General features: G+C 48.4%; 1 protein-coding gene across 1 annotated transcript in view; it reads left to right on the forward strand.

Moving 5' to 3' along the window:
* The window catches only part of LOC125720615 (NMDA receptor synaptonuclear signaling and neuronal migration factor-like), a 34,434-nt gene extending 11,414 nt beyond the window's left edge, over positions 1-23,020 (forward strand). The window contains exons 3-15 of the mRNA XM_048996263.1: positions 3,161-3,222; positions 3,400-4,095; positions 4,286-4,358; positions 5,289-5,294; positions 11,449-11,501; positions 13,122-13,249; positions 14,508-14,591; positions 14,673-14,706; positions 15,178-15,248; positions 16,705-16,784; positions 16,874-16,976; positions 17,214-17,289; positions 18,688-23,020. Of these exons, the coding sequence (XP_048852220.1) occupies positions 3,161-3,222; positions 3,400-4,095; positions 4,286-4,358; positions 5,289-5,294; positions 11,449-11,501; positions 13,122-13,249; positions 14,508-14,591; positions 14,673-14,706; positions 15,178-15,248; positions 16,705-16,784; positions 16,874-16,976; positions 17,214-17,289; positions 18,688-18,785 (1,564 nt within the window). The 3' untranslated portion in view covers positions 18,786-23,020. The remainder of the gene's footprint in view (positions 1-3,160; positions 3,223-3,399; positions 4,096-4,285; positions 4,359-5,288; positions 5,295-11,448; positions 11,502-13,121; positions 13,250-14,507; positions 14,592-14,672; positions 14,707-15,177; positions 15,249-16,704; positions 16,785-16,873; positions 16,977-17,213; positions 17,290-18,687) is intronic.
* The last annotated feature ends 2,152 nt before the right edge of the window (positions 23,021-25,172 follow it).

Raw genomic sequence — 25,172 nt, forward strand, 5'->3', positions numbered from 1 at the left:
GGAGCACGGGGCAGTCAGCAGGGAGCACAGGGCAGTCAGCTGGCAATACGGGGCAGTCAGCTGGGAGCACGGGGCAGTCAGCTGGAAGCACGGGGCAGTCAGCTGGCAATACGGGGCAGTCAGCTGGGAGCACGGGGCAGTCAGCTGGGAGCACGGGGCAGTCAGCAGGGAGCACAGGGCAGTCAGCTGGCAATACGGGGCAGTCAGCTGGGAGCACGGGGCAGTCAGCTGGGAGCACGGGGCAGTCAGCAGGGAGCACGGGGCAGTCAGCTGTGAGCACGGGGCAGTCAGCTGGGAGCACAACAACTAACAATTTGTTAGTTCAGTATGTAGTTATGATGGAATAAAAGCTACCAGGTATCTCCCATAAGTGTGTAGGACTTTCCTCTGAAAGCTCTCCGTCGGTGCACTCTGGCCAAATCTGACATCACCGGCAGCCCATCCTCACTCACCAGACCTTTAGCCAACTTGGATCATTCTCAGTCACTGGACATCCGACATACTTGGACAATTCTTTCATTGAAGCATTGGCCTATTTGGACCCTGCTAAGTCTCCAGGCCTTTGGTCTACATTAACCACTTCCTACCTCCTGACCTTTACCCTACTCTGACCACTTCCTACCTCCTGACCTTTACCCTACTCTCACCTCTTCCTACCACCTGACCTTTACTCTACTCTGACCTCTTCCTACCACCTAACCTTTACCCTACTCTTACCCCTTCCTACCACCTGACCTTTACTCTACTCTGATCACTTCCTACCACCTGACCTTTACCCTACTCTTACCTCTTCCTACCACCTGACCTTTACTCTACTCTGACCTCTTCCTACCACCTAACCTTTACCCTACTCTGACCTCTTCCTACCACCTAACCTTTACCCTACTCTTACCCCTTCCTACCACCTGACCTTTACTCTACTCTGACCTCTTCCTACCACCTGACCTTTGCCCTACTCTGACCTCTTCCTGTCACCTGACCTTCACCCTACCTGTTCACACAGGACCTTTTCCTGTCACGTGACGTCTGACCTATTCTGACCTCTTCCTGTCACCTGACCTTTAGCTCGGTCATCTGCCAGATCAGAGGCAGCTGCAGGCCCCTCTGCTCAATACTGTCAAATTCACTCACAACCACAGAGGCAGATGGGCGTGCGACTGGCAACCCCATTCTGAAGTCATTTTCTCCTCGTTATACCATGTTTCCCAGTAAATGGGAGACTGGTCACTCTGTTTCTTAGGTTCCAGCTCCTGGTGGGTCAGCACCTCACAAAGGCACAGTGCAGTTCTGATTACTGCCATTACGGTCATTATGGTATTTCTCTTGTTTGCCAAAACTCAGAACTAATGGATTTTATAAGATAGGAGGGCTTGGGAACTGGGGGGGGGGCAGTGAGATGACAGGAAACGCTGGATGGCAGACACTGCCGTCTGAGCCAGTGCGGCATGATGGGATATGTGAAAATGAAAGAATTCCAGTTCGCCTCTCTGTGTCCTTGTGCAAAGGGAAAATAAAGCCATATAAAATTTTGTATTATTGTAACTGTAAATTAAAACACCGCCAATCGAAGTTTCTTTTAACATTTAGTTTAAGCTCTATCAGTGCCACATACAAAAGAAAAAATGTACAGAATTGCAGAATAACAGAATTACAGAAAAATATTAAATAAAGAAAAATATTAAAGAAATGACAGACTGCCTATGTAATGAAAACAGGCTGAATAGCTAGTTTAAATAGACTGGAAATTGCCACCTTTTACACTACAGCTGAACAAACCTGAGGCACTACATGTGTTGAAGTATCAAGGAATTTTATGAAAGTTGCTGTTAAAGTGCCGACTAATGAACTGCATGGATGACTGTGTAGCCTTGACCTTTCTGTCCATGTGTAGCCTTGACCTTTCTGTCCATGTGTAGCCTTGACCTTTCTGTCCATGTGTAGCCTTGACCTTTCTGTCCATGTGTAGCCTTGATATTTCTGTCCATGTGTAGTCTTGACCTTTCTGTCCATGTGTAGCTGGATCTTTCTGTCCATGTGTAGCCTTGACCTTTCTGTCCATGTGTAGCCTTGACCTTTCTGTCCATGTGTAGCTGGATCTTTCTGTCCATGTGTAGCCTTGACCTTTCTGTCCATGTGTAGCCTTGACCTTTCTGTCCATGTGTAGTCTTGATCTTTCTGTCCATGTGTAGCCTTGACCTTTCTGTCCATGTGTAGCCTTGACCTTTCTGTCCATGTGTAGCCTTGACCTTTCTGTCCATGTGTAGTCTTGATCTTTCTGTCCATGTGTAGCCTTGACCTTTCTGTCCATGTGTAGCCTTGACCTTTCTGTCCATGTGTAGCCTTGACCTTTCTGTTCCTCTCATCTCAGATCACCTCCATGAGGTTTATAGCAGTTGACCGGGTCCTTACTTTCAACTTTATTTCTATCTTCATTCTTCTTCAAATTATTCTGACAGAGTATTTACAGTGAGAACATTGCTTGGAATTGAACCAAAAATTAATTTTTTTTTACATGTTAAGACTGTGCCTGTCATTAAAAGGTTCCTGGATCAAATCTCTCAGTCCACACAGTGATTTTGCTGTTGGTCCTTGAGTGAGGCCCTTAATCCCTCAAACTGCTTGAGGAATTATCCGATCCGGCTTTCAGTTATATGCCGCTTTGGATAAATAACAGTGTCTGATAAATACATTTTATGAAATCCACAATAATGACTTTTGGGAAGCAGCTGCCTGCGTTTCTCCGTTTGCCTTTAGCTATGTGGCGCGGCTCTGTGATTCCTGCATGCCCCCATGGGCACCGCAAAGCCCCCTGGTATAGCAGTAAACGATGGTAATATTTCCAGGAGCTCGCAAACAGCCCAGTGCTGTCACTGCTACTGCCACGGGGGACTTTCACTGCGCTGAAGGGGATCGGCTTAGCAGGCTGCTCTCTATCCATTTTTACTTCCTTTATTTAGTTCTATGTGTCATAGATAGATAGATAGATAGATAGATAGATAGATAGATAGATAGATAGATAGATAGATAGATAGATAGATAGATAGATAGATAGATAGATAGATAGATAGATAGATAGATAGATAGATAGATAGATAGATAGATAGATAGATCTATCAGTGAGCCATCCTTCTGATGAAAATGTTCTTTCTACCCCCCATAGAGCAGCCAGAGCATTTGGAGAGTACCTCTCTCACAGCAACCCAGAGAACCACAACGGATCAGGTCAGAGTGCCATTCCCCCTCCCTTCATCTCTCCCCCAATCCCTCCTTCCCCTCCACCTCCACTCTGTGACTATTAGCCCTCGTTATCTGCCCCTGACTCTCCCTAGTCTCCTCTTCCATCTAAGACCTCAGTCTTGCTTTCATCTCTAAAGATCTTCAATCTTCTCCCATTTACAGACCACCTGCTGTCCGACACTTTAGTGGTCCAAGACTCGGAATCGCCTGACGCGGCCTGTCCCCACGGCAACAGTCTCCGCCCTCAGCCCCGCCCCTCACAAGCAGTGCAGCCCAGCCCAGAGAAAGAGGAGCAGCCAGGCAACTCACAACTGAAGGCGTCCCTGCGGCGCCCCCTACCACTAGATCGAAGCTTCTCCATCGAGGAGCAGCAAGAGAAGCGGCCCGAGGGCACTGTCCAGTCGCCCCGTGTATACACCATCACCGGTGAAGGAGGCATGTTGGGAGATCGAGGCAGTGAGGAGAGCCTGGAGCTGGAAGTGTTGAAGGGGAGCCAGGAGGCGGAGCCCCCGTCAAGCCAAACTCCAGCTCTGGCTAACTCTGCCCTCCAGCAGGGGCGTGGCCACCACCGACCCACCCACAACCGACCCACCCATCACCGCAGCCACCACCATCACCATGGCAATCAGCCATCGCAGCCCCTGCAGAGCTCAGGGAGCACCCACAACATTCGTGAGTGGGCGGTGCGCAGGGCGGGGTCCCGGGAGGAGCAGAGCCCTGACTGCGAGGCCTGCTGCCGCCCACCATCCCACAGCCAGCGCTCATTGGACTTGGACAGCTGCCCACGAGACGGGGGCAGGCAGCGCCGCAAGCTGGAGAGGATGTACAGCGAGGACCGCGTGTCCGCCGAGGAGAGAGGTGGGTGGCGGGACCTTTGGCGGGGCAGGTAGCGCCATCAGCTGGATAGGATGTATAGTGTGGACCTCATGTCCACCAAGGACAGGGGAACACGGCCATGTGCTCCTTTCTGACACTCCTCCATCTTGGGGGCAGATTTGATCTTTTGTCCTCGAAGGGGCGTCTCACTTTTCCCCCTCCCTGTCCCCAGAGGATGCGGTGAACAGCTGGTTTCCCAAGGAGAACATGTTCAACTTCCAGACGGCAACCACCACCATGCAGGCGTGAGTCCCAGACCCCAACGGGCCAGATATTGTACCCTCACCAAGCTGTGCTGCTCCCTGGTCAAGTGTCACATTCCTCTGGGATTTTAAAATTACTCTTCCTGGGAAATGTGCTCTTTTTCCAAAGCAGAGGGTGGAAATGTCCATAGGAGGAGAGAGGTAGCGGGAGGACAACTGCCGACTGCTGACTGCTAAATTATCACCCTTCCCCTCAAAGCCTTCATTACGCTGCTGCACACCCTTGTCCCCTTAAGGATTTTGCTCTCTGCCTCTGACAGCAACCCTCGGTCTGGAGTTCACCTCATGTCCCTTAAACTCGCCTCTTCATCACTCATTCCTTTTTATCCCTGCCTTCTTTGTGCCTGCCCTCCCTCCCCATTCCACTCTCATTGCCGTATTTAGTCTGTAAGTACTGGGTGGGCAGATGATGTGTTTATGGGGCATTGCCCACCCTCTGCCCACTTGTAACCACTACTCCACCCAATGTGACTATGCCCCCTGCTTAACCATAGTCATGCCCCACCCCATGTAGCCATGCCCCCTGTTCACACATAACCACGCCCCTGCCCCATGTGACATGCCCCCTGTTCACACATAACCACGCCCCTGCCCCATGTGGCCATTCCCCCTGTTCACACATAACCACGCCCCTGCCCCATGTAGCCATGCCCCCTGTTCACACATAACCACGCCCCTGCCTCATGTAGCCATGCCCCCTGTTCACACATAACCACGCCCATGCCTCATGTAGCCATGCCCCCTGTTCACACATAACCACGCCCCTGCCCCATGTAGCCACGCCTCCTGTTCACACACAACTACATCCCATGTCTGCCTTCACTTTTGCCAGTCAGAAATGGCCGGTTCCTCTCTGAGATGCCTGACTTCTGTTCTCTTTCCGGCTTCTTTCCTCATGCTCCTGCCCTGAAGTATATCGTAAGTACCAATCTTTATCATTTTGTGAATGCTGTGGATACCCATAAACCCTTGCTGCATTCTTCCTTCCTCCCATCAGCAACACTCTATCCCTAACCCCACTTAGCAGCACTAAGATGAGTGTTTGAAGTTACTGAGGGCCGTAGTTACAGAATTACTCCATAGCCACTGGACCAGAAGCAGAGTCAGTCGTATCATCCTATCCCAGTTATGGATTTCTCTAGACAACTAGTTAAAGAGGCTGTTAAATAAATGGATGGGAATCCTTCCTGTGGTATACGTGATAGATGAATCAGTGTTGATTCACAATGTCTTCATTCATGTCTTCTTAACTGTTCATCCCAGATAAATGAATTAATGTGACAGGTGAAGGTTGTGGGTTCAAGACCCAGGGTGCAATCTGACCTGTCACCCACCGGCATTAACTGGTTTAATGGTGTCTGATGGGACCTTTAGCTTAAACAGCAAACAGGAGGGTGATTTGAGCTGCATGTGGTCTGTCTTTGGTTCAGCAAAGTTAAGCTTAAAGTGAACTACGCGCTATGATTTGATACTCTGTGCTTTACTGGCCTCCGTTAGTGTGAGTGTGTGTGTTTGTGTGTGCGGATTAGGCTTACAGTCGTCCCTCGCCACTTTGCGCTTCGACTTTCGCGGCTTCACTCTATTCACGGTATAGTCATTAAAAAGTTGATCGAGACAGTGAAGATGATACATCGCTACGCATTGGAAGCGTCTTTGCTCTTGTAAGTGCTTGCGATTTCGGAGAACTTTTACCTAAGCCCCACAATGACTCCTAACATGCTGCTTCTTCAAAGCCCTCTGACGATGAAACTAAGTGCCGGAGGAAGATGCTTACCATCCAGGAGAATGTGAAACTCTTGGACATAATCAAAGGTGGCAAGAAAATCGTGGAAGGCACCTGCTTACGACTTGAATTAGCTACCATTATCTTTATCATGTCATTAAGATGAAAAGAACATCCCTGCAACGACTGCTGTCTCTTTCAACAAGGAAGCAAAGTGCGTCGTGACAAGTCGAAATAAGTTCATAGTGATATCGGAGTCTGCCCCAGCCGCCTGGATCAGCGACAGCACAAGACAAACATTGCGTTGGATTCGCTGGTCATCAGGGAGAAGGCGAGGCAGTTCCATCAGCACTTTACGGCGTGTGTGTGTGTGTGTGTGTGTGTGTGTGTGTGTGTGTGTGTGTGTGTGTGTGTGTGTGTGTGCGTGTGTGTGTGCGTGTGTGTGTGCGTAATTAAATGTACATTAATAATAATAATAATTATATAATATTTGTAACATCTAATATGTGTCACGATTGCTGCGGAACCTTTCGGCGATCGTGCTGGTAGGCGTGCAAGGAGCAGGCAGACAGGCAGGTATCGGGGTAAACTAAGGGTTTTAATAAGGGAACGGAAAGCAGGAGACATGAATCACACCAAACCACAATGACGGACAAGGGGAACAGGTAAGACCAGGACTTAAATAGGACGTGACTAATCAAAATAAGCAGACACAGATGGAGACGATCAGGGAAGCACACGTGGGTAATCAGGGGGCGTGGCATACACGAGGAGCGGACGAGCCGGGCATGACAATATGTCTTATTTTCTCTTATTTTGTCTAATATATTGGGTAATGTGAGTGTAATGGTGACTAAAGGGTGTTATTTCATGTCTAGAGGGCTCTAATAATGTTAAAACCGTATTTAGAAGGTCGTAACAGGTCTTCTATGCTCTAACTATGAAAATATCCGACTTATAAATTAGAAATCCTACTTTGAATTCACTTATCGCGGTAGAGTCTGGAACTGATTAACCGCGATAAACGAGGGCCGATTGTATATTACTTTGTGGGGGACAATTGTGGGCAATGTAATAAAAAGCCCAGGAAAGAATGAATTTAATGGAAAATCCAAACAAAGATATAATTACAAACCTGTGTGTGTGTAGTGTCTGTTAATTGTTTCATGTTTTCGTGTCTTCTTCATTGCAATATACTATGTACGATAGGGACAGCCTTGTGTGTGTGCGCTCTCTGTCCCACACACAATGCAGACCCACAAGAGCAAGACCACTAGGAGGAAGGAGCCCTGAACCACATAGTTTCAGAATCTCCATTCGGCCAGGAAGGTCAGTCAGCAGACATACACTTATTCTCATCGTCACACTCAGTGACACTCACGCTCACATACATACTCATGCACTCAGTGACACTCACGCTCACATACATACTCATGCACTCAGTGACACTCACGCTCACATACATACTCATGCACTCAGTGACACTCATGCTCACATACATACTCATGCACTCAGTGACACTCACGCTCACATACATACTCATGCACTCAGTCACACTCACGCTCACATACATACTCATGCACTCAGTGACACTCACACTCACATACATACTCATGCACTCAGTGACACTCACACTCACATACATACTCATGCACTCAGTGACACTCACGCTCACATACATACTCATGCACTCAGTGACACTCACGCTCACATACATACTCATGCACTCAGTCACACTCACGCTCACATACATACTCATGCACTCAGTGACACTCACACTCACATACATACTCATGCACTCAGTGACACTCACACTCACATACATACTCATGCACTCAGTGACACTCACGCTCACATACATACTCATGCACTCAGTGACACTCACGCTCACATACATACTCATGCACTCAGTCGCACTCACGCTCACATACATACTCATGCACTCAGTCACACACTGACACGCAGAGTCACACTCACTCTCATGCTCACACTTATACTCACGCCTGTCCCCTTTCTGCTGATGTGTCCCATCCACTCAGTGCCTCTAATGTCATCCTCAGCTCCCCCCCAGCAACCCCCCCCCACCATTAACGAAGTAACACCCCCTCAGCAGGGCATCCTGGTGTCACAGACCAAAAGAGGAGAGACAGGGAGCGGTTGGCGATGCACGGAGAGGCAGTGTGTCCTGTTAGAACCCTCACGCCTGACATTTGACGGAGTCACAGCCAACGTGTCTGCACCCCACGCTGGGGGCTTGAGAATCTCAGGTGCCTAGATCATGGATCATGGCGTAAATCAATCTCTAGCATTATTTGACAAGGAGGCTACTGGAGAGTGCTGCACATCAATCATCGAGTCGCACTTTACAGCGGCGAGATACTGCCTTAATAAGCGAGCCTCACGACCAATAAATCAGTGGTCGTTGTGCGTAGCTCGATGCCCCTGTGCTGTGTGAAGCCACCAGGCCTAGGCTGCATCCTTCAGGACTGGACCGGTAGGGAAGTGGACGTCTGTGCCTGGTTGCCCCGGAGACAGGTAGACTGTTGCCTTGGAGACAGATACACCGCAAGAGATAGACTGGTACCTGAAGGAATGTTGTAGGTTTCTCCTGCAGAATATTTAGCTGGTCTAAATTCAAAGCAGATGTACAACTTTGTGGGAGCAGGTAGGGGGGGCTACCCTGGGGACAGAAAAAACAAATACTGACGACTTCTATGCAAGTACAGACCAAAAGTCCTCAGGGAAACCAGTATTGCCGTAACTGCTGGATGCTCAAGTCATGACTGTGCTCTCTGCTCTGTATATATGTATCCTTTCAAGCGAATGCTGCAGTCACACAAATGTGACACAAAAGCATTCACAAAGTGTAGAGAAGCATTTATAGACTGCAAAGAAGCATTCGCACACAGCTTTCACAAACTGCAGAGAAGCATTCACACACTGCATTCACAAACTGCAAAGAAGCATTCGCACACAGCTTTCACAAACTGCAGAGAAGCATTTGCAGACTGCATTCAAAAACTGCAAAGAAGTATTCACAGACTGTGGAGAAGCATTTACAGACTGGAGAAGCATTTACAGACTGCGTTCACAGACTGCGGAGAAGCATTCATAGACTGCAGAGAAGCATTCACAGACTGCGGAGAAGCAATCACACGCTGCATTCACAACCTGCAGAGACGAACTAACAAATTGTGCAGAAGCATTCACACAATTGTGCAGACTTTAATCACAGACTATGACCCAAATTAACCAAAATAAATACAGGAGGGCAGGAGGACAGACATGCCTATGCTGGGTAACTGTCACTTTAAGTGGATGAGTGCATTCAGCATAATTAATCCTATGTCATACATGGTACCAACTGAGGTGTCTCCAGTAATGCTGTCCCCTTTAAATGCCTTTGCACCGATGCCCTTAATGCCCTGAAAAACATAAAATAATATTTAGAACGGAGAAACAAGCTGTTTATAATGTGTCAGGTGTTGTATCGCTTCCTAAACCAGAATAGGACTATACCAATTTTATTAGAAAATATTTCTTTATTAACTGGGACTTTTATCCAAAGTGACATACAACCAAAGTTGGGTCAGCCAGTCCCTGGAACCCTGGGGCTTAGGGCTACAACAGTGACATCACTCATCTGACCCTGGGATATGAACCAGTGACCTTCCAGTGACAAAAACAGTGCACATTAGCATTGTATAATTAGTGCTTGTAGTTCAAACTATGTGGAAGGAATTTCTGTATTTGCCGTAATGAAAACCTTTTAACAATGTAGTATTTATAAGAGGAACAGGATGTGAGCTGCCATCTGCACCAGCCTTGGCCGGCATACAGTACAAGCAGCAGACAGCACTCAGGAATCACTAGTTATTCCGTCCTTTTGTGCCTCTCGCCTGTTTCCGATTCCCATTCTTAGGCCATTGCCACCCTTTCAGATGAAGCAGGAGGTTCTTCTCAACCTCTAAACACTGCCCTCCCACCCAATAACCATCATCGAATCATCTCACTTTGGGTGGGGGGGGGGGGGGATTAGAAAGCATGTGCTGCTGACCGAAAAGGGGTGGGGCTGAACTACCCTCACATGAGATGCATGAGTACCGGTACAGGCAGGATGGCATATAGAAAGCTGTGTGATGATGGTGTAACCTCAGAGGTCTGGGGTGTGTATATTTTGTGTGTGTGTGTATGTGGGTGTGTGTGTGTGTGTACATATTTTGGGTATTCTACGAGTGGGACCCAAATCCACGGAGGTCAAAGGCAGCCGGGAGCACAGCGCCACCGAGGCGGGGAGGCACTGCGTGTGTAAAGTGTAGACTGCCAACCAGTCCCTCAAGGTCTGAAAAAAATCACCCCAGAACAAAAGGGCTTTGCCAGTGAAGAGGGCTGTGTGAGAGCCCTCAGACAGAAACACGACAGTGACTGAGAGGGAACACAGCTTTGGAGCTTTACATTTATAAAAGAACCAGCTGAGGATGATCCTTCTGATCCGAGACACACACGTCTGCTTTGGAATCCACTGTGGCCCTGTCACGATCAGGCCTTGCCCTGTCCGCACTTTCCCCGTTTAGCCAGCAGGTGTCGCTGGCCATCATGTCCTTTTCTCTGTGTTTGCTTATGTTTAGCACCCTTTACTGTTCCTAGTGTTCCCTTAACCCATGGGCTGCTGCATGGCTGATTGGGCTGAGCAGGTTCCTAATCATTCTGGTTTTGAGGCAAGCCAGAAGCACATTTATCATGAATTTCTGAACTGGTTCTGTTTTTTTTGTACTTTTATTCTTAGTTCTCTCTGTGTGTATCCAACTTTGCACCATGAGTTGTATTTCCTAGTGTTTGACTTCCAAGTGTTTGGTTCATTGTCAATGACCCACGCCTGTTCCTTGTCTAGCTCTTGTTACTTGTGCGTTTATATCTGTCTGCCCTTTTCCTGTTTGTCTGGCAGCCTATAAAGCTGCTGGAGTGTCTTTGCCTGTGATCAGTGTTGATACCTCTCACTGTAACCCCTTACTGGTTTGTTAATTAGGTTGCTGTTACCTTGCTCTTCTCTTTCAGTCCCAGTTAGTTCTAGTGTTGTTTGCCTGCCTTTCTTTCAATTTCTTGTGGTCTTTTTAGTTTTGTCTGTTTGATGTTTGTTTTGATAATAAAGTTCCCCTTTATCCGAAAAGCAGCATTTTGGGTCCAGCTGTGGAGGAAACATCAGGCTGGTAATGAAGAACAATGTGCCGTGTAACTTGAAATACTCATCTTTAGCATGCGAAAGCACTCCTGTAAATGCTGAGCCATGCTCCGAGGATTCTGGGTCGCAGCTTGTTACATATGTGCATGCCACTGTCCCGTTCCCCTCAGAAACTTCCGGAAGCACCTGAGGATGGTGGGCAGCCGGAGAATGAAAGTTCAGAGTGAGTCACTCGGCGCGTGAGGCTCTCCAAGTGCCTGCCGCACTGCGTTCACCTTCATTGACATGCCTGTGACATGTTTGCCGTGTGCATGCGCACATCTGTCAGCGTGTTCACACGTATCAAAGTACAAGCACAAGCAAATGATATGAAGAGCCAACAAGCCAGCCACCTGAAACGATTACGCTCCGTTTACTGTGTAAATGGCCTTAGTCTTCGTTCATTTTCCCTGGCATTAGACCCAAAAAAGTCACGGGAACTAAAATATTAGGAGATTTGGTGTTGCCGCCTTGTCTGTGCTGTTGTCCGGTGCCCTGTAGTGGGCGGTGTGTAGATACAGATGCTGTGATGTCACTGGTGGGTGTGGCATATGTTTGATGATGAGCTCCTCCTCCATCCCAGGAGGCCTCTGGGTAAAGGTGTCAGAGCCCCGCCCACCCGCATTGTCAGGGCAACCAAGGCCAGGGGAATGAGGAGGTGCGGCCCTGTCCAGGAGGGGGGAGCAGGCGAACGTGTGCGTGATCGTGTGGAAGGGGCCATGTGTGACGCTCTCTTCACTCACCCCCACCCCCACCCCTGACTCCTCTGCCAGCATTCGCCGACCGCAGAGCGAAGAGCTTCAGCCGCTCCTGGAGTGACCCCACCCCTATCAAGCCCGACTCTCTGCACGACTCCAGAGACAGTGAGTCCACACGCACGCAGCACACAGTCAGGCACGCATACATGCAGGGACACACACAGTGGCATCACCTGCACGTCTCCCCTGCACGCCACATGATACATGCACAATCTATTCTGTGGAAAGTGCGGGAGCAGATGTCATAAAAATTTTTTATAAAATTTGATTCTTTAGCATATTTTGTGTCGCTCAGCCCGATTGCAGCAGCTAAATGCGACATTTCCGTGTTGGTCCATTGCTAGACTGAATCATCATCTCAGCAGGATATTCTCTTGGGATGAACTTTAAAGATACATCATGCTTTTTAGACCTGCTCGACACACTGCATGTCTTTGTTTGCGTGTCCGTGTTTGCGTGTCCATGTTTGCGTGTCCGTGTTTGCGTGTCTGTGTTTGCGTGTCCGTGTTTGCGTGTCCTTGGTTGCATGTCCGTGTTTGCGTGTCCTTGGTTGCGTGTCCGTGTTTGCGTGTCCTTGGTTGCGTGTCCGTGTTTGCGTGTCCATGTTTGTGTGTCCGTGTTTGCGTGTCCTTGGTTGCGTGTCCGTGTTTGCGTGTCTGTGTTTGCATGTCCGTGTTTGCGTGTCCGTGTTTGCGTGTCCTTGGTTGCGTGTCCGTGTTTGCGTGTCGTTGGTTGCGTGTCCGTGTTTGCGTGTCGTTGGTTGCGTGTCTGTGTTTGCGTGTCTGTGTTTGCGTGTCCGTGTTTGCGTGTCCGTGTTTGCGTGTCCTTGGTTGCGTGTCTGTGTTTGCGTGTCTGTCCCATTTCTGCTATGCAGCTTCAGCTTCATCTCCTCGCTGCCGTGTGCCTCTCATTCCGGACCCTGTGCCCACCGCCTGCTCAGTCGCTCATACACCTCCCCGAATCTCTCTCCCTTCCCCTCCCTCTCTGTAGAAGAGTGCCCTTGACCTTTCTATTCCCCTAATCCATGATTCTGTACCCCCCCGAAGGCGGGGACCTGCAGTCTTCCTCAGGGGCTCTGAACGAAGAGATCTGTGAAGACCTGGACTGGGAGCAGGAGAGAGAGGTGGAGAAGGCAGACTGCCAGGGAGATGACTTCATCCCCCCAAAAATAATGGTGAGGAAGCACTCCTGTACTCTAGTGCAAGTAGCTGCAAGGGGCGTGTCATTTGCCCGTTAGGGTGACCAGCTGTGAGAAGCCTGCTGTTGGCCCATCAGGGTCATCAACTGTGAGAGGGCTGTCGCTGGCATGTCAGGGTGGCCAACTCTGAGGGACCTGCCACTGGCCCGTCAGGGTGATCAGCTGTGAGAGACCTGCCACAGACCCATCAAGGTGTCTTACTGTAAGAGTACTGGTCCATCAGGGTGATCAGCTGTGAGAGACCTGCCACAGACCCATCAAGGTGTCTTACTGTAAGAGTACTGGTCCATCAGGGTGACCAGCTGTGAGGGACCTGCCACAGACCCATCAAGGTGTCTTACTGTAAGAGTACTGGTCCATCAGGGTGACCAGCTGTGAGGGACCTGCCACAGACCCATCAAGGTGTCTTACTGTAAGAGACCTGCCGCTGGTCCATCAGGGTGACCAGCTGTGAGGGACCTGCCTCTAAACAGTCAGGATGACCAGCTGTGAGGGACCTGCCGCTAAACAGTCAGGATGACCTGCTGTGAGAGACCTGCCACTGGCCCATCAGGGTGACCAGCTGTGAGAGACCTACCGCTGGCCCATCAGGGAGACCAGCTGTGAGAGGCCTGCCGCTGGCCCATCAGGGTGACCAGCTGTGAGAGGCCTGCCGCTGGCCCGTCAGGGTGACCAGCTGTGAGAGGCCGGCCGCTGGCCCGTCAGGGTGACCAGCTGTGAGAGGCCAGCCGCTGACCCGTCAGGGTGACCAGCTGTGAGAGGGCTACCGTTGGCCCGTCAGGGTGACCAGCTGTGAGAGGCCTGCTGCTGGCCCCTCAGACTGACCAGCTGTGAGAGGTCTATCGCAGGCCCATCAAGGTCACCAACTGTGAGAGGCCGGCCGCTGGCCCGTCAGGGTGAGCAAGTGTGAGAGGCCTGCCGCTGGCCCATATAGCTCCAATGGCACACACCTTCCTCACACAGAAGCTCATCTAACGTTAATAAGGCATTCATCATAACATAAGAACAGCACACCCCGACAGAATAAACATCTTAGTTCTTAAGGCACCTCTGCGTGGCGTGTGACGTCCCAATTAAATGCCTCTCCTAGATATGCAGTTGGAACCTGACAGTGCTATACTGACGACGCATCAGCAGCAATGGCAAGGCCGTGGGTGTCCGCATTGCGCTTTCCAGTCATAGTCCATGGATGGCTTGATGGTGAACCTGCTCTGGCTCTCTCTCCCATCCTTAGCTGATCTCCTCCAAGGTCCCAAAGGCGGAGTACATCCCAAACATCATCCGACGGGATGACTCATCCATCATCCCCATCCTCTACGTGAGTATCTACTTAGACCCCCCTGAACCCACTCCTAAGTCTGCGACAAATTAGTGGTCTCACCTACCCTTTTCTCCTCAGGACCATGAGCGTGCCACGTTCGATGACATTCTGGGTGAGTACAGGCACACGAGTCTTTTTCTGTCGTGATTTTGCATTTTTTGTGTACATCAAGAAAACAGGGCCGATTATTTGAGGTGTAAAACCTGAAAGGGGCCATAATTCATACAGTGGGGCCAACCTTATTATTAGCCAATGATATGTATTGAATCAGTAAGTGGCGGGAAAGGGGGCACTCCATAGGCCAATCAGCTTTCAGCTAGGACCAGTGCCTGTGGCCCCACCCCTGTACACACCCCTGTAGGGGCTAGGGTTGAAGTCATAATTTTGGCAATATTATATCTCTTGTACTAACAAAGATGAATACTGAGTTGTAGGTTCATCTACTGCTTGCTGCTGTGTTACTCCTCAGTTGGACTCAGTTTCCCATAATTCATAGCACAACTACAATTATGGCTGCTGTGAAAGCTCACAATACAGAACAGTACAGGTGCGATTCTATCCCTTTCGCTTTCTCTCTCCACAGAGGAAATAGACAAGAAGTTGACTGCTTACCGGCGAGGCTGCAAGATTTGGAAGATGCTCATCTTCTGTCAGGTGAGAGATGAGAGTGCAGAAGTCTGGAAGCATACCAGCTGATAAGGAATCAGGAGAAGGAAGTTGTTTCCGTATTAATAACGCTGTCGGAGCTGAAGAGGCGGCTTATTCTGTGCTGTGGAGCATCATACTGTCATTTCTTAGAAATGATGGCACTACATTCAGTATTTTAACAATGACATCGATTTTTTTGCTTCACCAAAAAATTTCGCCATCTGTGCGTTACGGAGGGTAGATTCCAGAACACAGCGACCCTCCTCAGGAAACACGAACAGCAGAAGCGGCTGGACATTCGCTTTAGCCGGAGAACATTAGCAGCTCCAGCTGATTTATCAAATGAAAATATTTCTTTGAGTTCAGGATCTATGTTTGGCATTATCTACAGGGATAAAAACAAGCTTTTCCCTAACGAGAAATGTGCAGTGATGGTGGGGGATGGGCGTGGGAATCTGCCCAATGTGGGGGAGGGGGGCGGCGTGGGGGAGGCCGAGGGTTATTGGACCTGTTCTGCAGTAAATGGCACGCAGCTGTACTTCAGCAAAAGTGTGTGAGCGTGACCTCCCTGGATTAAGAAGCAAAGCACTCCACTCAGTGTGAGACACTCACTCTCAGTGTGAGACACTCACTCTCAGTGTGTTCAGTAGTGTGCTTAGATGTGTCACACAGCCAGTTTAGTAAGCAGCTATGTAATTAGTGGAAGGTATTACATTTATACTATAATTTACAGATTATTTCATGCCTCTATTAGGTTTTAACATTAACATTAGCTGATGTCTTCTACATTCCCATGTGTTTTCCTGTTGTTACACATAATGTTCTGTGAAGGTCTTCTTCTGTATGTCTTGTAAGTTTCGTCCTGTACTTTATGTTTGGCACCGGAGCAAAAATATTTCTGGTGTGTTGGTACAATAAAGAGTCTTAATTCCATCAATCCATTTAACAGGGGCATTTCCACAGGGCAATGTGCAGTTCAGAGTTTTAAAGCACAGCCCTTATACACATATCAGTGCATGTGTTATTTATTGTATTGTGTCAGAGGATAAATTGGAGTCATGTTTTGTGTATGTTTGGCCTTTTCACCGTGCAGCCGGGTAACTTCCTGCTGATTTCTTTGCTGCGTTTTACCATAATAAAATCATCTTGGCTTCGAGGAGAGAGTCGAGATTCATTGCAGGGGCAGGCGAATGTCGTAATACGCTGAGATGCTTTGTCAGAGTTTTTTTCTCTTGACTGTGGAGTTTTTGCTTCCATATACAAATAACGCATGTTTCCTGACCCACCCCTTGGGGACCCGCAGACAGTTCATGTTTTTGCTCCCTGGGAGCTGGGGGGTAGCAAAAATGTGGTCCATCTGTAGGTCTGGGAGGATCACTATATACTTTTCTTAAGTGTCCTGGGAGCAACTGTCTTGTGAGAGGCACTATATACATACAAATTGTATTGTGATGTTGCCTAGGGGGGGCCCGGGCATTTGTACCTGCTGAAGAACAAGGTCGCCACGTTCGCCAAGGTGGTGAAAGAGGAGGACATGATTAAGTGAGTGCGCCCCCTGCAGGCCACCCCGGCAAATTGCATGCTAGCGCAGCACTCGGTGCCGCTGTAACACGCCGCCTGTCCGCCTGCAGCTTCTGGAGACGCCTCAGCCGCATGATGAGCAAGCTGAACCCGGAACCAAACCTGATCCACGTCATGGGCTGCTACGTCCTGGGCAACGCCAACGGAGAGAAGGTACTGCAAGCCGGCTGCCCGCTCAGTGCTGAGGCACATCCAGATCCAATCAGATCTCTCTCCTGTGTTTCTGAGGTCCTACCTGCCCCTGCCGGCAGAGCCGAGGCCTCCATAGTCACAGCACATGTACAGCCCACTCACATTTATGGTGAAAGCTCAGCCTGTCAGTGGTGCCGACACCAGCACAGGGAGCTCAGCACTAAAGCTCAACTGGACTGTCTCACTGTCTGCTTACAGCTTTTCCAGAACCTGAAGAATCTGATGAAGCCGTATTCTGTGGAGTTTAAATCCCCACTGGAGCTGTCAGCGCAGGGTGAGCAGTGGCGCCACACACACATGGAGAGACACAGACACACACACACACACAGACACACACACACACACACACATGCACACACACAGAGACACAGACAAACACACAGAGACACAGACACACACATGCACACACACACATAAACACACACACACAGAGACACACGTGCACACACACATACACACACACACAAACACACAGACACACACATGCACATATTTACACACATACACACACACAAACACATACACATACAGATGGGGAGGGGTCGTCATTTCTGCCCCCCTGTCTGTGTTCATAAAGTTTGCTGCATCCTCATCAGTCATTTCATTGTTTGTTGTGAAGAAACTGGTGAGCTGGTTAGCGACTCCCTGTCTGCTGCTGCCACATGACTGCTTCATTGTTGCATATAACGTAAAGTTAACTAGCTCATACAATCAGATTGTATCTAGCTAGCTGGTTAGCTATGTGGCCAACAGGGGGCCCCCAAAAGTGTGTTTTAATGGTAAACATGGACGCACAAAGATTGAGAGACGTTCACCTCAGGCACACAGACATGTTCATCGTGCTACTTACAGATTCTTTGTGTTAATTATGGAGGCATAGACCAGTAGATTAACAATAAAAGTTACTGGGAAGAACTCTCCTTCTTAATTATATCACAGTTTTCACTGCCAACAAGGACAGTCTGGTGTTTGTCAGGCCACAGTAAAGATGGAAGCACAATCTTACTTTGTCTCCCAAGTATAACTTTCATTTAAAGCAAGAGGAAAGAGGAACTTCATTTACTTTCAGGGATTTGAACAGATAACTGCTTTAGTCGCAACTACAACACGCCAACATTGACTCCAGCATTTACGTAATATAAAGATTCAAACAACACCACGTCAGTGTTACTGTGGTAAAATAAACACCCCAACAGTGCTATTGTGGTAAAAGAGGGGAAACTATATTGGCTGGGAAGCATAGGAGAATGACCCACATCACAGGTAGTCTAGCAACTGCTTTGCATTTTATTTATTGAGCAGAGGCTTATCTCCAAAGCGACATTTTGAGAAGCCGGGTGAAACATCTCTGGAGCAACTTGGGGTTAAGGGGTTTGTTTAGGGCCCATGGTGAAACCACTTCGCTGACACTAGGATTTGAACCAATGATCTTACGATCACAAAGACAGCACTCTAACATGCCATGCACCTTTTAAGTAGGCTGCTACTGCCCCAGAGATCATGCTCACTACCGCCACGTCAACAAACGCCAGAGAGCAAACGAGAAAAAAGTTACTGGACAGTTTGGCAGTAAAACGTAATCTTGGTGTGGCGCAGATCTGGAGGAGGAGGACGATGACATTGGTGGGCTTTAGGTGATCCGCTCTGACCCCTCCCTCTGCTGTCTCCCCAGGCAAGGAGATGATTGAGATTTACTTTGACTTCCGCCTCTTCCGCCTATGGAAAGCCCGCCAGCACTCCAAGCTGCTAGATTATGATGACCTCATGTGACCCACTTGTCCAGCACTGCTGGCCCCACTTGAAAACCGTCCCACTCGGCCGGGACGCAGTGAAACAGAGCCCTCGGCAACAACGAAGCTGGGGGGATAAGAGGCGGGAAGAATAAAGGCCTGCCCAAAGGGGAGTGCCCATTAGCTAGCCCCTCCCCCTTTTAGAACTCTGGGCCAATGAAGCCACAGCCTCACTCAGTGTGAGACGGGAGGTGTGGAAATGGGACCTGGAGGTGTCTCAGTAACGTTTCGGGGGTGGAGACCCCAGGAGAGCCGGGCAGCAAGAAAGCAAGACTGCTGGGATGGAAACGGACGACGGCCTCGGAGCATCGCTCTCAGCATACGCTCGATTCTTCCTCAAAGAGACGGCAAAGACTGTAATCTTTAGGCCAATTATTTGTATGGACTTTTCCAAGGAGGAAGACCACTGAAATGTATACATACCTTAAAAACATACAGTATATCAATAGTTATATGACTATTCTGTATTTAAACTGTTTGGTTTTATAGTCTTACTGTAACGGTATTAGTCACAGGTTCCTTTGATAATCTCAGGTTGACCAAACCTTTTCTTGATCGTGCCCAATGTGAGCAACCAAGCCAATCTGAGAGTCAGGCCTAGGGGAGTCAGGCTTAGGGGAGTCAGGCCTACGGGAGTCGTCTTGGTGTGTGTGTGTGTGTGTGTGTCCGTGTGTGTGTACATATATGCATTTCCTGGTTTTTCAGCACTCTGATTGCAGTTTGAGCAGATTTACAATAGGATTTAAACACGCTTCCCAGTGTTTGCCTGGGGGCTGACGTGTCTTGGTGATTTTCCGTTATTTTTCTGCATATTAGCCAAACCCATTCTTACTAATGGGGGATTCGCGTCACGTCCTTTAGAGAACGAGGCAGTAGCAGTAGCGCCCCCAGAGTTACAGGGTGGCCTTGTAGTGATAGTCTGTATAGAGCCATATAGTCATTTTGTCATGCATGTGTTTTACACCAGTTTTGGGTCAGAATTTTTAACAGGGGGGGCAGTGGGTAGAATTGGAAAGTCGCCTTAAGCTTGGTTATCAGAGCTCCTTAGTGTTGTTAATCTACGTAGAAAATCTTTTAAACTGGCTGGGGGAGTGTTTGGGTTTCATACCAGTGACACAACTGCTCACCCGGTCATGCTCTGCCTTTCCTTGGACTGTTTATAAACAACGATGAAAGTGATGAGGCTTCATAACCCATGATTGGTGAACTTATGGACGATGTTTTCTGCCTGTTAGTTCGCTCCCGTTCCAGGCTGTGAAGCCTCTTGTTCCCTAGCTGTTTTCTTGGTTCAGCGTCTCAGGCTGCACTGGATGAATAACAGGTTTACTTTGCCCTTTAGCACCAAGCCTGCTTTCTCACACTGACTCATAGCTGCCCGCGTGCTACAGGCCCCAGCATTAAGTACCCGGTGACCCATTAGCCGGTAGCATCATAGTGCTGTGGTGATCGTCACTTTGACTGAACTCGTCACTTCCCTTGAGCTTTGCTGCCCAAAACTGGGTACAGGGGCTTGTCTGCTGGGTAACACACTGTAGCCTCACAACTCCAACTCGGAATGTTCAGGAACTTAGTATGTCCTTCAGGTACGATGCCGTTTCCTTCCACAGTTCAAAAACATGCAGCCCAACTGGTAACTCTAGATTGCCCATAGCGTGCAAGTATGTCTACCTAGTGATGGACTGGCCTGACATCCAGGGTGTTCCCTCCGCTTTGTGGGACTGATCCCAGGCTCAGTGCAGCCCTGTGCTACGTAAGCATTTACAGAAGATGACGAGGCGATGGTTTAAGTTCAGTAAACTAATTAGCAATTTTACGCAACAGAATGATTCGGATCTTCAGAAAACAGGATTAATATGAACAATCAAACAGAGGGCAGGTGAGGGGTAACTATGCAGGGATCTGGTTACCATGCAAGGATCTCCTGGATGTGGCCGAGTTCATTGTGATTGGAGCTCTGATTGCCTTCAGCTTTTGACTTTGTGTGTGTGTGGGGGGGGCGCTCACTTTAGGTTCATAATCAGATGCATGCATAGAGGCTGCCTGACACTTAGGTTAGAATAAGTTTGAAGTAGTTTATCGCATAGTTTATAAAAGGCAGCCTTGTCATCTCGAAAGCATCAATTTTTAAGAAACTAGTATGAAAAATGTCATTGTGTTTGTGCGCTGTCCCGAGTAAAGTTAATGGTAAGGTTTCACTTTGAAACAGAGCCTCAGTGTAAGTCCGCTAATCCACAGCGGGTATGATAAATGCAGTTTAGGGTGTCTGTGGCTGCAAGCCGTGAGCCAGCTGGACAGATGGGGGGCTTCGTGAAGGCGCTGGGGGGGGGGGGGGTACCATGTCCAGGCTGTCTGGAGCTGAGGGCACGTCAAACACGCTTTCATCTTCCGTCAACAGCAGTGAGCTCTGGGGCTCCAATGCATCTTTTTACAGATCTCACCCACAGGCGTATTTTGGGGAAGCAGGCAGGGATTTGGAAGTGCATCCTAGCCCCCCCTCCCCGTATCCAGCTGAGCCGTGCTCTCACTGGAGCTGCTGTCTACACGGCCTCAGGACCTTTGGCACTTTTTCTGGGCGGCATGCCGTCCAGTCCTCCTGTCCCCACCGGATCCCGACCCCCACTGGATGAATGGTTTAATGAGCTGGGCGTATCTTTAAGGGGCCGGGTGCCCCGACGTGTGTGCCTGTGAGGGTGAGGTAGGGCAGATGGGAGGGGGGAAAACGGCAAAGCCATGAATCACGCTCTCTGTCTCAGTATCTGCACTCCAGGCCTTGGTGACGGGGCCACACAGCATTTCCTGATGCTTTTTGAACTCTCTTGGTAGCAACACCCATGGGGATGTTAGCTGTACTGTTAGGAGCACACCCTGCCTTCTTCGCGCTTCTTGATTCGGTGCCTGGTACCACATCAGGATTTTTTAACACTAGTGACTTTGACTTGGGACAAGGAGCTGCAACACGCCACTTGGAGGTTTCATGGCCTGCTTCAGCCACACAGCCATCGACACCAATACGAGTCAACGTTCGTGCTTTTTATTGTCCAGAAGATCCTCTCCTTCCAGGTCATTTTTACTCACTTTGTCTCAAACTTCTTCAAGTGTTTTTCTTTTGGCCAGGAGAATAATTGGAAAACATAAACTGAGGACTTTTACTAAAATGTTTGCTTTTGGAGTAAAACTTAAAAACAGACAAAGACGTCAGGCTGACACACGAGAGGCCCAGAGACACGGCTGGTGTGGAGGAGTCTTACAGACGGAGACTTACGGGGTGTGACCCAGCACGACAGCAGCCTGGGGGCACCTTAACGCACTGCTTTATTGGTTTGCTCTGGATTCTTCTATAGTGGAAACTGGCCCACCCAGTTAGCAGCAAAAGGCGAGTCGAGGAGACACTGGCAGAGACTGGAAATCATGGATCCAGCGAAAAATGGGGCCAGAGAGCAGGGACGGATTTGGGAAAGGGGTCTGAGTGACGCCCTCCGCATTTGGGAGACGGACGGTCCCAGGAGATGCTCTCCCCCCAGAATGAAGTCTTCCTCCAACGGTTACGTGGACGCACAGTAGCCGACGGACCAAAAACAAGCAAATAAAAAATAAGGAATGGAAAAAATGGATCCGTAGTCCAAACCTCGCTGTGGATGACACATCTTTTATCTTTATATTCTGCAGCTAAAAGCTGAGTTTTCAAGCAGTATTTTCACAAAGCTTTGTTGTAGTCTTAGGTGGTCACACCAGACTTCCAGTTTATGATTAATGCTCCCTGTATGATGAGTCGCTCTGAGTCATGAAGGGGTCGATCTGCTACGTCAGGACTCCCGGGGTGCCACACGTTTAGTGAGAATTTCCATAACTCTTAGGTCACCTTGGGTAGTGAAAAATCGAAACCTTCATGCTATCTGAGGTCACTAGATCATTTCGTAGGTTGAGCAGTGTTTTATTTCCAATAACAATTATTATAGTTAAAATAAAACTAATATAACTAATAGTATTATTGATATTAAATATTATTTAATTTCCTGGCGACGATTAATATAGGTAGTGAACCTGATTAGTACGTAGCATTTGAATAGAGGGGGTTAAATTTGGAAGCAATGTTTTCTGTACTTATAGAATCTCCAGTACTGTATGTTAAGCACTACAATATTAGTACAATACTGAGCAGTGTAAACTGTTTTTAAAATAGTTTTTTTCAGTAAAATGTACTTAGTTTTAAATGAACTTGTGTCTGTTGTCTTTGTGTGTACACAGACCTCTAACGTTTGATCAGCCAGGTGGACGATGGTAAAATAGCATGATTCACTGTTTCTTCATGTATCACCAACACAGGCTGACATTTTGCTCTGAATCTAAAGATGTTAATTTTATTAATGTCCACGATGTGTGTTGATGCCCAGTGGTACGCAGGATCTACTGAAGTATGACAGCTTTCCCCAGGCAGTGTAAACCCATACCCTGCCGAGAATAAACCCCGACAGAGCCCCCTGTGTCAGCAGACCGAGCCCGAACATTCCACTGCGGTACGTCCGGGCAGCTCTGGGAAGGCAAGCCTTCCTGACCCCCGGCTATTACAATTTATTTCACTTTAAAAAACCGATTCCCACGAAAGTTTAATGTTGCTCCTTTGCCAATGAAGTGTATATGAAAGATGCGAGATCCATTTTAGAGAAGCGCCTGGCAGCGATTTTGCACTTGTTTGCCACCACACTTCCCATTATTGAGCGTGACGGGGGGCTGCTTTTGCCTTTCGGGCTCTATCAGATTCACAGTCCATAAGCAGAAGCAATGGGGAGCCTCTTCACATCATGGCATGGACAGAGGCGGAGGCAAGCGTCAGGACAATCAACAGGGGCTTTACTGGGACAAATCAGAACACAAATGGGGCAAAAGGACCACGAGGGGTCAAAATGGGGAGACAAGGAGCGGGCAGGATGAGACGGTACAGGAGACAAGCAGGTAGCAACATCAACGACTGGACTGGGGAGCACAGGACTGGGAGGCACATTATACACCACTAACGAGGGAGCAGATGGGAGGCAGCTGGGAGGGCTGGGAGTCACACGAGGGCTGAAATGAGAGGTAAGACAAATTAATGACAGGTGGGAAAGAACGAGGGGGCAGGAATTCATGGGGTGACAGTATCACCCACCTGGATGATGTGATGGCAGCCGTTCTGCACCAGTACGCTCACCACATAGGTGGTGAAGGGGCAGGAGTGTCATCCAAATAAGACACAGAATTAGGACGTTGATCATGAATTCCATCCTGCTGCGTGATGGAGCTCCTTTGTGTGTGTTCTTCAATACAGAAGAGTCTCACAATGATGAAGAAAGCATTAAGCACAATGTGGTTCAAATGCACTCAGGCGCGGTACAAGGCAAGCAGACCAAGTGTGAAAACACCCTGCAATGTACTTAAAGAACACAGAACTTCAGTTGACCAGGTTAACTAAGATATCAACAAAAGTTTTATTTCACATGTCGTAATAAGTATTTGAAAAACCTAGAGAGGTCTGGGAACATGGCCAGGGTGAGTTTGCGTGTGTGTGTGTGTGTGAATGTGTGTGTGTGCTTTCTGTGAGGCAGCCAAACTGGAGCCCTGCAGAGGTAAGGAGGATGGTGGGGGGGCGGGGGGCCAGAGGATTGGTGAAGATCAGAGTGGAGCATCCAAATGGTCAGACCAAAAAGTATGTGATAGTGATGTTAACCTATGGCATGGGCCATGCAGCACTCGAAAGGGAATGTAACCTGTGACCGGCGCGATTTAAGCACTAACACATGAGAAGGAGAGTCTTTGTACTGCAGTATATCACAGCTGTTATCGCTTTTATACAACAGATCATCAAGTAGCATTTGTACATCAACCAGAACAGATGAAACTTTATCGAAGTTAGCAGCTTATACAGCTGAAAGCATTCAGCTGCTTGGTTCCACATGTGTAAGTCTGTAATGTGATGAGCAGCGACTCCATCTTCCATTTTTGAACGAACAGAGAACAGCTTCCAGAGAAAGTTCCATCATTTATGTGGTGTTAGTAGTGCAAAAGCTAACATCTTACGTAAAATATCTCATGTTCAGCAGTACATTCCACACTGTTTGTAGCCATTTTATGACATTTATCTTGAGAAACAAAGTTAAATAAAAGGATTTGGGCTTTGTAGTCATAAAAATCTCATACAGGAAGCAAAAACTGCCCATTTGCCCAGTTTGCATGTGGACCAGGATGCAGGCCAGACGTTTGGGCCCCACCCTCAGATTTAAAAATGATAAATGATACACTGCTTTGCCGAACGAAAATATTAGATAATACTTAATAAAATAATACTTAAAACAAATGTAACTGACTGTTTTTCAGTATTTTATAGCTTGTAGAA

This window comes from Brienomyrus brachyistius, chromosome 2, assembly GCF_023856365.1.
Source record: "Brienomyrus brachyistius isolate T26 chromosome 2, BBRACH_0.4, whole genome shotgun sequence".
NCBI classification, from domain to species: Eukaryota; Metazoa; Chordata; class Actinopteri; order Osteoglossiformes; family Mormyridae; genus Brienomyrus; species Brienomyrus brachyistius.